The 16,179-nt window shown below is 41.3% G+C and overlaps 1 protein-coding gene across 1 annotated transcript in view; it reads left to right on the forward strand.

Moving 5' to 3' along the window:
• Positions 1–16,179, forward strand: part of CUBN (cubilin) — a 211,622-nt gene that overhangs the window by 131,928 nt on the left and 63,515 nt on the right. The window contains exons 37-43 of the mRNA XM_060248423.1: positions 3,397–3,605; positions 4,109–4,290; positions 8,746–8,938; positions 10,993–11,190; positions 12,183–12,329; positions 14,755–14,945; positions 15,994–16,177. Of these exons, the coding sequence (XP_060104406.1) occupies positions 3,397–3,605; positions 4,109–4,290; positions 8,746–8,938; positions 10,993–11,190; positions 12,183–12,329; positions 14,755–14,945; positions 15,994–16,177 (1,304 nt within the window). The remainder of the gene's footprint in view (positions 1–3,396; positions 3,606–4,108; positions 4,291–8,745; positions 8,939–10,992; positions 11,191–12,182; positions 12,330–14,754; positions 14,946–15,993; positions 16,178–16,179) is intronic.

A 16,179-nucleotide genomic window follows, 5' to 3' on the forward strand; every position in this document is an offset into this window, starting at 1 on the left:
ACATTCAAAAGCTCATACTATTATTCTTCAAAAAAATAAAGTTTAATATTACAAAATTAAAAAGTATTACTCAGTGTAACTATATCCTCATTTCTTTAAATAATCTATTTACATTAAAAAGACCAATGAATGGACACACGCAGTTAGGAAAATGCGTTCAAGATTTTTCATCCATGTGGGGTTGAGGTGCTATCTGCTCAAGGATACAACACAGGGCAGGGCAGCATTTGCCACAAACTCAACCACATTGAAATAATTCCTATAGAAGGGAAGGGTAGTTCGAGTAAGTCACATAATGACTCTGACTGCTTTGTGCCTCCCTTTGTTCTATAGCCAGACAATAAGTACCTTCTTCATATTCCTCATGTGGTGGTGAGAACATAAGATCAGCCCTGTTAGACCAGACCAGTAGTCCATCTAGTTCAGCATCCTGTTTTACATAATGGCCTATCAGTTTCTCTGAAAGTCCAACAACTGGGCATTGAGGCCAAAGCCTTTCTCTGATGTTGTCTCCTGGCATTGGGATTCCGAGGTTCATAACCTCTGAATATGGAGGTTCCCTTTAGTCACCATGGCTAGTAGCCACTGATAGACCTATCCTCCATGAATCTACCTAAGCTGCTTTTAAAGCTCTCTGTGCCTATGGGCATCCTCTATATCTTCTGACAGAGAATGCCACATTTTAATCACTCGCTTTGTAATCTCTCCTTTTGTCCATTCCCCTTAGGGTAGCCCACCTGGCATCAATTGTAGCCTGTGAATTTTGCATCACAATTCCAATCTATGTAATAGGCTCCTCAAAGAGGTGAAATGGATGCTATCCTTAAACATTTTTAGGAGGCGCTGCAAAGCCATTCTGTTGTCTAGGGCATTTAATGGGTTACAGAATGAAGATGTTTTAAATGGGGTTATTTGGGGTTTCATTCTGTATTTTTTTTCAATTTTTATAATTTTTTATTGATTTAAACTACAAAAGAAAGAAGCATTGCAAAGAATACATTAAAAAGGGGGGAAAGGGGGATTGACAGAATGGGGTCTTTAATGAGCTGCATAAATGAGGCAAGATCTTGTTTCAGAGAGATGATATTTAAAAAGATATCTTTTTCATGAGACATTTCGCTAGGCAGTGCCATTTTTCTCTGATAACAAACTCAATCTCTTAGTTCAGATTGTAAAATAGCTGCCAACTCCTGCTAATCCACATTCCACAACAACTCCAGCTGAGATTTCAAATGTCATTCTTTCAAATACAGTCAGGCGATAGAGACAGATCTCTCTGGAATATCTCTCTCTTGTGTTCAGATCATATTGCAACATAATAATAATCACTTTAGTATAAATCCAATTATAATCCAGGTCTATTTTAGTAGTTATATTCAATCCAATTTAAATAGTTAAGACTGCTCATAACTTTCCGAGGCCTTCTTTGTCTTCTTTTGAGCTAGTCTCTCATTGTTATGTAAAGTGATCCATCAAGGAATGGAATTAGAAAAGCACCTACTTGTTAAGTATAATCATCACATTAGGAGTAGAAAGACACTACTTCAAAGACATACTGGAGAAAACGAAAGCAAGAAAGCAGTCGGGCGTTCTTCTTTTTCTGCTGGTACACCAGCTTTTCATGGCTGCGGAGCCTCAGGACATACAGGAAACACAGGGGCAGCCGCCGCTGAACCCCTCTCTCCCCATAAAAATTCCATGCTGAAGAAAAAGCCTCTTCCAGGCTTTTTCTATGGGGGTATCGCTTCTGTGACACCCCTCCAACAGCCAGACTCAGAGTTGCCACAGGAGGATCTGCGAGCCCCTCTGAAGCCAAGGTGATGGAGCCCTGAAGTCCTCATTTTGTATGTTTTTAATATGTAATTAAGAAGCTGCCTTGAGCTAACAAGCAAAGGTCAGAAATAAATATTTTAATAAAAACATAAAATGCTCTACTGCTCAAGCTAGGGGCTGGTATTATTTTCACCCTACAGTGAGCTATTGTGCATGTCTTTTTCCATGAAGAAGAGGAGGAACTAACAGGTAAACAAAGGCAACTATAATTCTAGCTGGAATAAAGGGCTACCTGTATAAGTCTGAGCCCAAAATTACTTAGAAGTACAAAAACAAATGAGCAAGTGATGCTAACTTGGCCCCTTTCTCATTGCTTCCCAGTCACCCCTATATTTTGTTATCCATTGTCCACCATGCAAAGATGATCTGGTGACATGGTCCTGAAGCAGTATTTTCTGGATTTGTTCATTTTCCATAGAACCCATTCCTATGTCCAAACAACCATTATCAGTAGCAAAAACATTTCACAGGGCAATTTATTTATTTTATTTATATCCCGCCCTCCCCACCGATTCTTGTATATATAAAACATTCTCCAAAATAAAGTTTTATAATCTAGGATATTTTAAAGGGAAATAGTCTGACATGCCCTAGAATAGTGGGGGTCCTGAGTCCAGAACTGGTCCCATGATAGAGGGAGGAAGTACAAAAGTTGAATTTTAACCTTGGTTATTGGAAGGAAACATGACCAAAGCTACCAAAGAATCAAGTAAAGTCCCTATAATAATATGTTAAGAGATGATAACCTGAGAAAAGGAGGATTTGCTGGCAGTCCAAGCTATGCTCACTTTGAACTTTCTCCCCATTGAGGGGAAGCAAGATAGAACTGGGTGTGGGATCATCCATAGTTATGATTCTCCAAGGACACAATTCTCCTGTCCTAGAAATAACTGGGGACTACAATAGCCATTCCAAAGAATGAGGACATGTATGTTGTCTTTCATTGTCTTATTTATTTAAATTATATTGTTTTGGAAATTACTGTTAGGTTTTGGTCCCTTTGTAGTGAAAAGTGGTGTAGAAATGTCTTAAAGGAACATATTAGCCACTGGGAAATTGTCACTGCTGTTAATTATGCAGATCTTTATTAGTTCTATACTTAGTGCTGTTGTTTAATTTTTGTGATTATACACTGTGATATATATTAGATCTGTATGGAGTTATTAACCTTTTTTATTTGTTGTTATTATATAAATTAATATAAATTAGGAAAGAAAGGGAAAAAAGAAAAATCTTGAACTAATAGCAATTAGAGGAGGGTAGAATGTTGAACCTCACTATAGAATATGAAAAATAAAATAGCTTATGAAGACACAGTAGGTGAAATGGTGGTACAAAGAATACTGAGTACAGCAGTGTAGTACGATATGAGGACCTTTAATAAACTTTTCCACTGCAAAAATCATTAGATTTATGCATATTTTAAAATCTTAGATCTTTATTACTATATACTTAACCTTTGTATACGGAAGAGCAGGAAAATATTGATAGGTTAATGAACAATGATCCACTACATCCATATCCATTTGTGGTATAATGCATTCATATTATTCTTCAAAACAGAGAATTTCAATTGGAAGAAAGTGAAAACTGTGCCAAGGACTATCTAGAAATTTGGGAAGGCATTCTTGGTGGCGGGCTGATGGGGCGATATTGTGGAAACTCCTTACTGATGAATGGTACAACTATCATCACCTCACAGTCATTATGGGTTAAATTCGTCTCAGATGGCTCAGGTAGTGGATTGGGCTTCCGAGCCACATTTGCTCACTGTAAGTAAATACCATTGAACTTAAAACAAAAATTATCAGGTTTCAAATAAAGGGAGGTTGGTAGGGGAGATACACAAAAAATATGTAATAACAAAAATAGCTGTGCTTTCAGAGGCCCAGTGAATGGCTCCCTTCCCCTCACAATAATTTAATAATATATATACTTAGTTTAATTACATCTGTAATATATAGAGATATCCACTAGGTGCTTAGCTAAATGCAAACATAGTATTTGCTACTGTTGGGCTTTCTCAATACATGGTCATTTGTATGAGCAGGAAATACAGGAGAAAACTACTTAGAATATGTTTCCAAAGTTGCTATTTATTTATTTATTTAATCAGATTTGTATCCTGCCCTCCCCTTACAGGCTCAGGGCAGCTAACAACATTTTAAAATAACAATTCAACTTAAAAACAAGACAATATAATAAAACAACAATATAACTATTAATACAACGAAGTGATTTGAAGAGTGTTTTATTTTAATCTCTTATATTTCAGTGTTTGGAAATAACATTGTGGGAAGTAGTGGACAAATTGCCTCCCCTCTCTGGCCTAGAAACTACCCGCACAATTCCAACTATCAGTGGACGATAACTGTGAATGCAACCCAGTTGATCCATGGCCAGTTTCAACAGATGGATATCGAGGAGTTTAGAATCTGTGACTACGACAAGCTGAAGGTGAACCTGAAGTTGCAAATCTCTTTGTGAACCGACATAGGCTATGGTTAAAAAACCCCAAAAGTAACAAAACAAAGTCATTAGTCCATCCAAGAAGCAACTCATCCTCTTGGAGACTTTAGTACAGATGCTTTCTGATATTGCCTTTATATCAAAATCGTTGTTGACAATAAACAGAGAAGAGTAATATCAAGTGAATAAAGGGTGACACTTTATAGTAGTCATTTTAAAAGTTGTTCCACATACTAAGGCTTATCATTTTGCTAATCCACATGAACCCTTATGATTATTTCTGTTACTACCATCCTGGGCAGCTGTTTCGTACTGCACCATCTATAGAATTCCTCCACAGTCTTCTACATCTACCTGTATTTCCCTGCCTTTCCTGTATCCTTTCCAACTACAGTCTCTGCCTGTTTCTGACTCTTTCCTTTTCATTGTGTCTTTATTATATATATGCCATTGCCATTTCTTCTGTCAAAGGTGACCTAGGATGTTAAAATGATCCTGAAAAAAGCCAAACAGAGTGGTCTCTATGATTCTGCAAGCCAACGAGGCAGGGTCATCAGTGATCATTGGCCTTGCCTCCTCCCTCAAATTGGCAACCCTGTAGGAAAAGACAATTGGTGAGCTGATGCTGGCCATTATTATACCTGAAGGATCCAAGTGCTTCCCAAGGCACTGTAGAATTGCTGGTGCTTGGCTCTGCTTTCACCTGCCTTCCAGTGCTCCTCTAGGGCAGTAGCCCTCCATAAAATTTCCCTATAGGTTGCATTGACAGTCTGCCCATACTTCTTTTATACCTCTGTGCCTCTTGCCCTCCTCTCCTTGTACATCTGTCCAGGATTTTCCCTTTCCTGTACTTCACAGCTAGGCAGATGTAAGATGGTATTTGCTGAGTACATTGCTCTGGCATTCCCTGGAAAACACAAGACCTCAAAACATGGTTTAAACCAGGGGTCCTCAAACTTTTTAAATAGGGGGCCAGTTCACTGTCCCTCAGACTGTTGGAGGGCCGGACTGCCGTTACTGTACAAGGCCGCGGGCCGTCAGTTCTCCGTCTTCTGCATCTCTCTCCCTTCCCCACACCACACACCCCGGCCTGGGAACTCACCTCACCTCGGTATCACCTCACACTCTGTCTCCGCCGCCTCAGCCCAGTGCCGGAAGTGTGCGTTGCTAACGCGAGTTTAGGTCAAATGTCACTTCCGGTCTGATTTTGCCATAACCTGGCCGGCCGCATAAACGTCCTCAGCGGGCCGCATTTGGCCCGCGGGCCGTAGTTTGAGGACCCCTGGTTTAAACTTTTGAAGTCCTGAGTCTGTCAGGAGTGAGCAGGAATAGGTTTTCAGCAGGCATTTGGAGCTGCAGCAGGACAAGAGAAGCCAGAAAATTGTTCTCCACAAGTGGAAATCCTTGTGCCCTTGCCAACACTGCTTTGAATCCAAGCCACTGTACTGCCTGGAGCTGTAGATAAGAATATTTATATATTTTATAAACACTGTAAACAAGGCAGGCTCTCTTGGGCTTCTACATTGCTTCAGAACCCAAACAGATACTTCTCCCCAGAGGCAATGTCCAGAATCATGAAGGTTACTATTTGTCCTCCTTGTGTGTTGTGGGTTTTACTGCAGATTGTGCATTATTTGAGGTTAAAGTGTCAGACTAGGAGTTGGAGATCCAGGTTCAAATCCCTACTCTACCATGGAAGCTTGCTGAGTGACCTTATGCTAGTCACACAATCTCAACCTAACCTACCCCTCATGACAAAATGGAGAAAGGGACCACCATTGTGGAGAACAGTGAGATACAAATGTAGTCATTAAATTAATAAATAAATCTACTTTTCTTATCCAAAGTTCAAGGCACATAAAGAGGATTTGTGTCATATTTCCTTCTCTCTGGGGTTTTAAAATCACATTGTTGCTATATTATCCTTTAATATAAAGCATATGCTGCAAATGAAAACTGAGAAAAACAATACAGTGTTCTTTCTCATAAGCTGTTCCATATTTTCATGTTTTCTAGTGCAATTCTATCTTTTCTTTTTAAACTTCAGCAGTAATGGTAATAGACCAAGGAGGCCACCACCAGTATGGGGATTTGAACCCAGTTTCCACCCACCCCCAGTTATAGTCTAGTCCTGAACTATCACATTGACTTTTGTAGAATAAATAGACCATTACAGTCCAGTCCTAATCATATTTGCTCAGAAGAATATCTCATAAAATTCAGTGGGACTTATTACAGCAAAACGAATGTGTTTGCCGCCTTCCTTCCTTAGTGACCAGAGAGTGAGTTGGAAAGAAACTATCATAATTGGGTATAAACATTTCAAAAGCATATGAGGATTGAATTCTAAGGAGATACCTTCTAGTTTTATATTCCATGTTTTAGTGCAATACTGAAATAATTGGAAATAGAAACATAATCTTACATTGTTTTGATGTTCAGGCATATTTCTTTTTTTTTAAGCCTGGTCTTATGTATCATAGTAATAAATATATGTTCTTTATAAGGATGCTCATTTGTTTCTCATTAAATTAGAGAGGAGTTATTTTCTTCTTGGAAAAGCAGTCCACAGTGAAGCAATTTTGAATGAAGCACTGAGTACCTTCTATCCCAATGTTACCGTAGGGCTGCCAACCTCCTGGTGGGGCTTGGAGATCCCTTGGAATTACTAGCAATCTCCAGACTACAGAGATCAGTTCCCCTGGAGAAAATGGCTGCTTTGGAGGATGGATTCTGAGCATTACACCCCACTGAGATTCCTCCCCTCCTGAAACCTCATACCTCCCAGGTCCACACACAAATCTCCAGGAATTTCCCATTCTGGCATTGGCAACCATATCATCTAAGTTGTGAATACTTAAGTCTGAATACTAACTCTGAAGTTAGATTAGATTAGATTAGATCATTTTATTTGTACCCCGCCCTCCCCGCCGAAGCAGGCTCAGGGCGGCTAACAATATCATACAAATTTCAATTATACAAAGAAGCAAAAAACACAAAATTACATTTAAGCATTAAAATTCTGATTAAGTTTAAAAATTAGTTAATTAAGTTAATAAAAAGTGCTAATACTGTTCTTTTAGGATGGCGGTTATCATTAGTAATTTCTTTCTTCATCAGCGAAAGCCAGTCGGAAGAGGAAGGTCTTGCAGGCCCTGCGGAATTGTTCAAGGTCCCGCAGGGCCCGCATTTCCTCTGGAAGTTGGTTCCATAGGCTCGGGGCTACAGAGGAGAAGGCCCGGTTACAGGTACATTGCAGCTTCACCTCTCTCGGCCCGGGAGTAGTCAGCAAGTTTTTTCCGGCTGACCTCAGTGCTCTCTGGGGTTCATATGGGGAGAGACGGTCCCTAAGGTAGACAGGTCCTCGACCATATAGGGCTTTAAAGGTAATGGCCAGCACTTTGTAACGAACCCGATATATAACTGACAGCCAGTGCAGCTCGCGCAGTCCAGGCTGTATGTGCTCCCATTTAGGAAGCCCCAGCAGCAGTCTAGCCGCTGCATTCTGCACCAGCTGCAGCTTCCGGGTTCGGTACAGAGGCAGCCCCATGTAGAGGGCATTGCAGTAATCCAGTCTCGAGGTGACCGTTGTGTGAAGTACCGTTGCCAGGTCTTGGCGCTCTAGGAAGGGGGCCAACTGCCTTGCCCGCCTTAGGTGGAAAAAGGCTGACTTGGCGGTGGCTGCAATCTGGGCCTCCATTGATAATGAAGGCTCCAGTAAAACTCCCAGACTCCTAACCCGGTGCGCCGCTTTCAGCGGCACCCCATCGAAGACCGGAAGAGGTATTTCCCCTTCCCGAGCGCCCCGACCCAGACAAAGGACTTCTGTCTTCGCTGGATTCAATTTCAGCCCGCTCTCCCTCAACCAAGTTGCCATGTCCTGTAAGGCCCGGTCTAAATTCTCAGGGACGCAGTCAGGCCGGCCGTCCATCAGCAGATAGAGTTGGGTGTCATCTGCAAATTGATGGTTAAGAAACTCAACCAGTAATGTACTTTTCATTTATCATTTACGGAAAACAGCATGCATTCACACTATCTAAATGCATTTTGCAACCGGGACCAATTTCCCACTCACCTTACGCCGCTCTCACGTTCCTCTTCTCAACAGGGCTTCCTTCTGATTTCACACTATCTGCCCCGGGGCTGCAGCTAGTGTTGACTTTTTTGCAGGGCAAACAGAAACCTCTAAAACCCAGTTTCTGTTTGCCCCATGAAAAAGCCAACGATAGCTGCAGTTCCTGGGCAGATAGTGTGAAATCGGAAGGAAGCCCTGCTGAGAAGAGGAACGTGCGAGCAGCGTAAGGTGAGTGGGAAATTGGTCTGGGTTTTTACTGTGTAAGAATAGCAAAAATTCAGTTGCAAAATGCATTATTTAGTGTAGTGTGAACAAACCCTTACAGAAAACTAATTATCTCAACACCTTTACTTATCTCAATGATACAGGTCTATGATGGTCCGAACATACACTCTCGACTCATTGAAGTATACTGTGGTGTAACCCTTTCTTCATTCACTTCCTCTGGAAGCTCAGTTACTCTTCAGTTCATCTCTGATTTTTCTGTAAATGGAAGAGGTTTCCTTTTGAACTGGTATGCCATGGAAGCACCTAGAGACATTGGACAGACCACTCCTAGAGGTATGTATCCTGGTCATCTAACTAATAACTGTGCTATGCTGCCAGATTTTGGCCTATATGTTGCTGTATGGTCATGCCTTCCTAAACTGGTTGTTATATTGTACTGCCCTCAGACTTTTATGCTGTATATTATTATGATGTTTTTATACTTTAATCTCTGTGTTAAATTTCTGTTGTAAGCTGCCCTGGGCCCGCTTCTGGGAAAGGGCAGAATATAAATCTAAAAATGAAATGAAATTAATACAGACAATGAAAACATGTAGATTGTTGGCTTGTGATTTTCATGACTTCAAAATGGAACAGTATAATTTAGTGCTAAGAGGCCTTTCAGAAGGGTGCCCCCTAAAGCATGTGTAGTAGTGTCACACTAGTTCACGATAAAGTATATATGCCAATTTGGGATTGTTTCCATTTAGACTGTAGAGCCAGAGACAAAGCAAGAGCCCAGATTAGAAGAGGTGGGCAGGTATGGAAGTTTAACTGCTGCACAGCCAGGGCCACAAGTTTCAGCTTCTTTCAAGGGGTACAATAAACTCCCATTGCCTGTATTGTTTGTGGCCAGAGGCAAATGATCTGGTGTATGAAGAAGAAGCAAATGGCAATATTTTTAGAAAAAGGAAAGGCTAGCTGGCTTTTCCTAAGAGAAAGCAAAAATTCTTCAGCTCTACTGGGAGATCATTCCATAGCCCTGAGGCTCCAGTTGTAATCTGGCTCCTTAGTGGCTGTGGAACCTATGTCTGATGTGGGTGGGGGCTGCTTTGCCTTCCTCAGAAGGAGGAAGAGGCAGGGATGTATGATGCCCATCATCACAGCAGAGGGGCAGAGCTGGCAGGCATTAAAGGATGATCCCACCCTGTCACTCCTCTTTCTACCGTGTATTTGACCCACCCCATCCCCCACCCTGTATGCAGCGTAGGCTTTGGCTGGTCACTTTTTGAGGCTGGGTAGGAATTTTTCACCCCTCCTTTGAATGGCAAATAAAGTGGGGGGGGGCTACTTTGCACTGTTGTCAGTGGATTAAGGGCAAACTGGACATTGTGGTTCCAGTGAATAGTATTAGTCACATGGCAGATTAATGCGGGGAAAAGGAAACACAGATCTGATGTGGCACCTTCCCTGTTGGGGGTCAAAGGGGTCCGTCAGGCTCAACTTTCAGTTTTTTCAGCCCAGGGCAGGGAATGAGGACTGCCTTTGGGACTAGCCTGACTGGGCTCCTCCCCTCTAGGTTTCACAGCTTAGGGAGAGAGCTCCAGGACAGCATCATGTTTGCCATGCCAGCCAGGTGGTGAGCCAGAGGGATGGCTCACACCCAGGGCAAGGGTGGATCACCCAATATATGGCAAGGAGGTTGCCAAAGGCAACCCCTGGCCTTGGCCTCTTTCTGCACTTGGGTTTGCTCTTGCCACAAAAGGTGTAAATAGTTAATAAAGTGGCTTTTAATAAAACCCAATCCTGTGTATGTTTCTTTCTTCTGACTTGGGTGGGGGCAAAGGCCCTACTTTTTGTAACACACTTTGTACTGCACAGATGGTCTTGCAGTCAGTCAGAACAGCAGATGTTGTAAAGCAGGGCCTCAAACGGAGTTGATTGGATGGAAAGTCAAAAGTAGAAGCAAGTGCAGGATCTAAGCCATGGGGAGAGAGAAATGGGTATACTTTACTGGGACTCAATGGGGCCTGGCACAGTCTTCAAACTATTACAATGATTAAATTACACACACACACACAATGACTCATGAGATTGTGTGCATATATGGTACAGAGGACACATCCTACAAGTTTGTATCCAGCCCAGGGGGATTATGCTTGGGCCCTGTACAAGTGACATACTTTAGGAATGTAAATGAATGGAGATAAAATTTCAGCAGAGGTACACAAGATACTAATATCATCTAAAATGTCAAGCAAGTAATAAATACTGTTGGGACAGGAGCTACTTAATGTATCTTCAAATGCTCTGCTGCCAACAATTCAAGAGTTGTCTTATCAGTTAACAAAATACTAGCATACTATCATCCCACCAATTTAACTTCTGTTTAAATTATTTTCTCACAGGTGCCTGTGGAGGTGTAGCAACAGCCAGCAATGCTCCATTGTTCCTGTTCTCGCCAGGCTGGCCCTCAGAGTACAGTAATCTGGCAGACTGCATCTGGGTTATCCGATCACGAAACTCCACAGTGGAATTCAACATCCTGGCTCTAGACATTGAGACTCATGGCTCATGCGACTATGATAAACTTGTCTTCAGAGATGGTGAGAAATGCCAGCACTTTTCCGTGATAAGAGATACAAACAGAAGGCCTGGTTTTTTATATCCCCCATAATTATCACAATTCAAAATGAAATTTAATATCTGATGCTTGGCTTGTCCTGCCCTGCCTTTGACTCTAAGTGACATGAGACTGCCACACATTACTGTAGGGTTGCCAAGTCCCCTGTGGCTGCCAGCGGAGCACTTTTGTGCATGTGTGCACAGCTTGCGCAGTGCAATGATGTCACATAAAGTTTCCCCCCAAATTGCTAGAGCATCCTCACACAAAACCATAGAGTTTCCTGTGAATTCCTAGAGCGTCCCCACGTGATGTGCCCACGGCAATATGTCACTTCCAGGCGCCACACATGCTGTGCGGTAACAGGACTCTTTGGGGGTGGGGATCCCCCCCACCAGTCTCCTCCCTGCCGGCAGGTTGGGGCCCACCAAAGTGGGGGATCCCCCACCCTGGTAGGAACTTGGCAGCCCTACATTACTACCATAAGGAGCCACCAAGTGTTTCAGCAGTCCTCATTTTTCAAGACTCTTGTGCAGCTGAAATAGGCTGTTGTGACTGGCTTCCTGCAATCAGCAAAGGCAAATTTTCCAAAGTACAAAAGTTTCTGAAATACAAGAAATTAGAAGAGATCTATGTAATTCATTATGACAAAGAACACTCCTTTCAAGGGCATACAATTAAATACTGTGATCTTAAATCTTAGATACTGAAGGAAGCCCTTTGAGATATTTCCATGCACATTGAAGCTTCTCTATTAGAGTTTAAAGGGTGGAAATATATGGAATAACTACCTAAATAGATCTGGCTACCAGTGTCAGTAACTGGAGACCAGACTGACAACTTTGCAGTATAATGTATAAAGTTTGGCTACTTAAAAAGGGTGGTGGTGGTGGTGGAAAATATTGCAAGCAGCTGGTATAGGAGCCTTAGCTTTGGGTACAATTCTGTGCCATGCTGTCCTGTTTCTTTTCCTAGGAGACAACAGTCTAGCACCTGTTCTGTCCACTGTATGTGGCCGTGAAATTCCTGGACCAATAAGATCAACTGGGGATTCTTTGTTCATTCAGTTCACTTCAGATGAAAGCGTCACTGGGGCTGGGTTTAATGCTTCTTTCCACAAAAGTGAGTTGGTTTTTTTGCTTCTTTCCACAAAAGTGAGTTGCTTCTTCACTTCTGAAGAAATGAGCAGTGATTCACAAAAGCTTATACCCTATAACAAATTTGGTTAGTCTTTAAGGTGCTAAAAAAGGTAAAGATAGTCCCCTGTGCAAGCACCACTTAATTCTGACTCTTGGATGATGTCACATCACGACGTTTTCATGGCAGACTTTTTACAGGGTGGTTTGCCATTGCCTTCCCCAGTCATCTACACTTTCCCCCCAGCAAGCTGGGTACTCATTTTACTAACCTCAGAAGAATGGAAGGCTGAGTCAACCTTGAGTCAGCTACTTGAACCCAGCTTCAACCAGGATCGAACTCAGGTTGTGAGCAAAGAGCTCTGACTGCAGTACTGCAGCTTTACCACTCTGCACCACAAGGCCAGGCCTCAGATTCAGTGGTAGCTCACAGAAGCTGCGCTCCTGAACCTTTCTAAGAGTTCCACCTCCTCCTTTTGAGAGTTCCACCTCCTTGTCCATTGAATAGTACGTGCAGCTGCATAATAATCCCTGGATGAGCTCCACCACCTATTTTTTCTACAAAATGACCACTGCACAAGGCTCTTTTAAGGTGCTACTGGACTCCTTTTCTACTGTCCTATGTAGATAACTTATATTCTTACTGAATATTGTGATAGTATTTTATTTGAAATCAAATTGGGGCATAAATATTACAGATAAATTGTGTTACCTTCTAATCTAGCTGTATGTGAAGAATGAGCAATGACTCACAAAAACTCATGCTCTACCACAAATTTTGTTAGTTTTTAAGGTGCTTCTGGTTTCTTACTCTTTTCTACTGCTACAGAGAGACTAACATGGCTGCCTGTCTTGAACTCTTTTTTTGCAGTTTATCTTTGTCCTCTGTTGCAAACTTTTTAAAAGGATTTTTTTTCCCAATGTAGAATTACAAAAAACATAGTTGCAGAAACTTTTTGATACTTCTCCAGAAGTACATAATAAACACAAAATTTTTTTACAGCCAGGTTGCAAAATCCCCTTGCCAATGTTGTGGCTTTTAAAATTGATTGGACAGTGTGCTGCATAAATGAAGGCACAATTTTATTTGTGCATTCAAAAAAAATGGTAAGATCCTGAAATGTTTAAAAACTGAGTTATAAGATAAATAGAGCAGACTGGTTTAAATTGGATATTCATTCAAATATTGTTTTATTCTGGAGAAATAAGAGATAATCTATATAATTTATAAACACATACTTGACTATGTTCCTAGACCTTCATATATTTTCTGAATTTGTTGAAGAAATTGTGTCATACCTGCTGTAGGACAGTCATATCACTAACAAGTTGTGGGGAACAATTTGGCTGTGAGTGGCCAGCAAGGCAAAAGCCATATGATACCTTTGGTGGTGCTCCAAGTATACGATATTGCACATTTATTTGATATTTCAAAGAGTCAGTCAATATATCTTGGGGTTAAATCTCATTATCCTTTTAAAGAAGAAAAAAATTACTAGGAGGTGATTCCTGTCCCCTTGAATCTTTATGTGCTAAAATAATCTAGTTTTACATATTAGAATTGCAAAATAAGACACACACCCCCTTACAAGCTAGAAAATCAGTAAGGTACCAAAAAATGGTAGCTTACATTGTTACCACATGGAACTGTCAGGAGGCCATTTCAACTCATGAAAATGAAAGGAAATCTGATAGAAGCAGAACTGAGGGGGATTCTCAGAGCATAGTAGCACCTTTAAGACCAATAAAGTGTTAAGACCAACAAGTGCTACTGGACTCTTACTGTTGCACAGGACTTTTTTGAGCAGGAACGCTCAGGAATGCAGTTTTGGCAGGCTTGGTGTCAGGAGGTGTGGCCTAATATGTAAATGAGTTCCTGATAGGCTTTTTTTTTTTTTAACCAAAAAAGCCCTGCTGTTGCATCAGACCAACATGGGTACCCACTTGAATCGGTCTCAGGGCATAGCAACTTTTGTTCTTGAAAACATGCATAGTGTTTTTTTTAATTATGTCTTGGTTTGGTTAACTTTCTGTTCTGGAGGGTTTTTGTTTGTTTTTTTAGGGTTAGTCTGGGTTTAAGGTTAGTTTTAGGCTGGTCTGGATAATTTTAAATTATTGCACTAGTCTTGTTTGGTGGTGTTATTGTTGGTTATTCTTATTGGTTGGTTTTATTATTTTATTTTGTCTTAATATTATTGTGAGAGCTTCAAGTACATTTGTTCTGGAGCTCTGCTAATGAAATGCACAGTGCAATCCTATGAATTGTTGGCCAGACTTAGCCCTGGTTGGTAGGGAAAATTCTACAACAAATCGAATAACTGAAGTTTTGGATTAATAATGCCTGGTTGTGTACTTTTGAATGGAATCTGGATTGAATAACATTAACTTGTACTCTATTCTCTTTTATTCAGGTTGTGGTGGTTACTTGCATGCACACAAAGGTGTGATCACGTCACCAAACTATGGACAAACCTATCCTCCTAATCTTAATTGTTCCTGGCATATTTTGGTTACTCCTGGTTTAATCATTGGTGTTCATTTTGAAGAGCCATTCCAGGTGCTGAATGAAGATGCTTCTTGCACCCATGGAGATTATGTTGAGGTGAGGCAACAATGGTTAGACAAGGAGTTTAGTCTGCTCTTGAGGAACGGGTTGCATACCTTGTGAAGGCCAGGGAGGGCGGGAAAACATTTGTAGTTCTTTTTCCTTATTTCAGTGTCTTTATACAATATGCTGGTACAGATTTGCCAGTTACAGTAAATACAGATAGACCAATTGTTTCCACAAGTCTTCATGCTGAATATTAGTACTGAATACATGTTTATGAAAGCCAGATAGTCTCAGAAGACTGTGTGAAGGCTGCTTCATATATAGTAGATACTTGAAATTATCTCTTTATGGGGAATAAATAATATGTGCCTTTTAACGATCTGTAGACACCGCTGGAGCCCCATGGCACAGAGTGGTAAGCTGCAGTACTGCAGTCCAAGCTCTGCTCATGACCTGAGTTCAATCCCAGCAGAAGCTGGGTTCAGGTAGCCAGTTCAAGGTTGACTCATCTTTCCATCCTTCTGAGGCCAGTAAAATGAGTACCCAGCTTGCTGGGGGTAAAGTATAGATGACTGGGGAAGGCAATGGCAAACCACCCTGTAAAAAGTCTGCCAGGAAATGTCACAATGTAACGTCACCCCATGGGTCGGTAACAACTCGGTACATGCACAGGAGACTACCTTTACCTTTTTAGACACCACTGGATGCCATAACTGACAGTGTTCCCATAGTCAATATATACATATAATATTCTTTCCAATATATGGGAAGAACTACAAATACGCACATTGTGGATTCAATGATTCTCTGACATGTAAGGTATTCTTGGAACAGCTGGGATAAATTCCCAGTCACTGATGAATTCATTGGATGATCTTGGGCAAGAGACTATATCTCAGTTTCAGTTCTGCATCTGAAAAGCAGGAACAACAGTTTGATGTCACAGGTTTGTTGTGAAGCTAAAGTAAGGACAGCAATCTGCCTTGCACATTTAACAATGATGTGTAGATTATTGACAGTGATACATTCCCCAGAATGCTGTTCTGGCCCATTTCTTGACAGCTTTTCTCAGTGACAATGTTCATAATTTTCTTTTTAGCTCAGAAATGGACCCAATCTCTTTGCCCCACCACTAGGACCCAATGGAGGAAATGGCCATTTTTGTGGTAGCAGTTCCTTTTCTACCATGCATACCTCAGATAATCAGCTGTTTGTCCGCTTCATTTCTGACAGCCATAATGGAGGGCAAGGTTTCAAACTCAAGTATGAAGCAAAGGGTCTGGGT

This window comes from Heteronotia binoei, chromosome 10, assembly GCF_032191835.1.
Source record: "Heteronotia binoei isolate CCM8104 ecotype False Entrance Well chromosome 10, APGP_CSIRO_Hbin_v1, whole genome shotgun sequence".
NCBI classification, from domain to species: domain Eukaryota; kingdom Metazoa; phylum Chordata; class Lepidosauria; order Squamata; family Gekkonidae; genus Heteronotia; species Heteronotia binoei.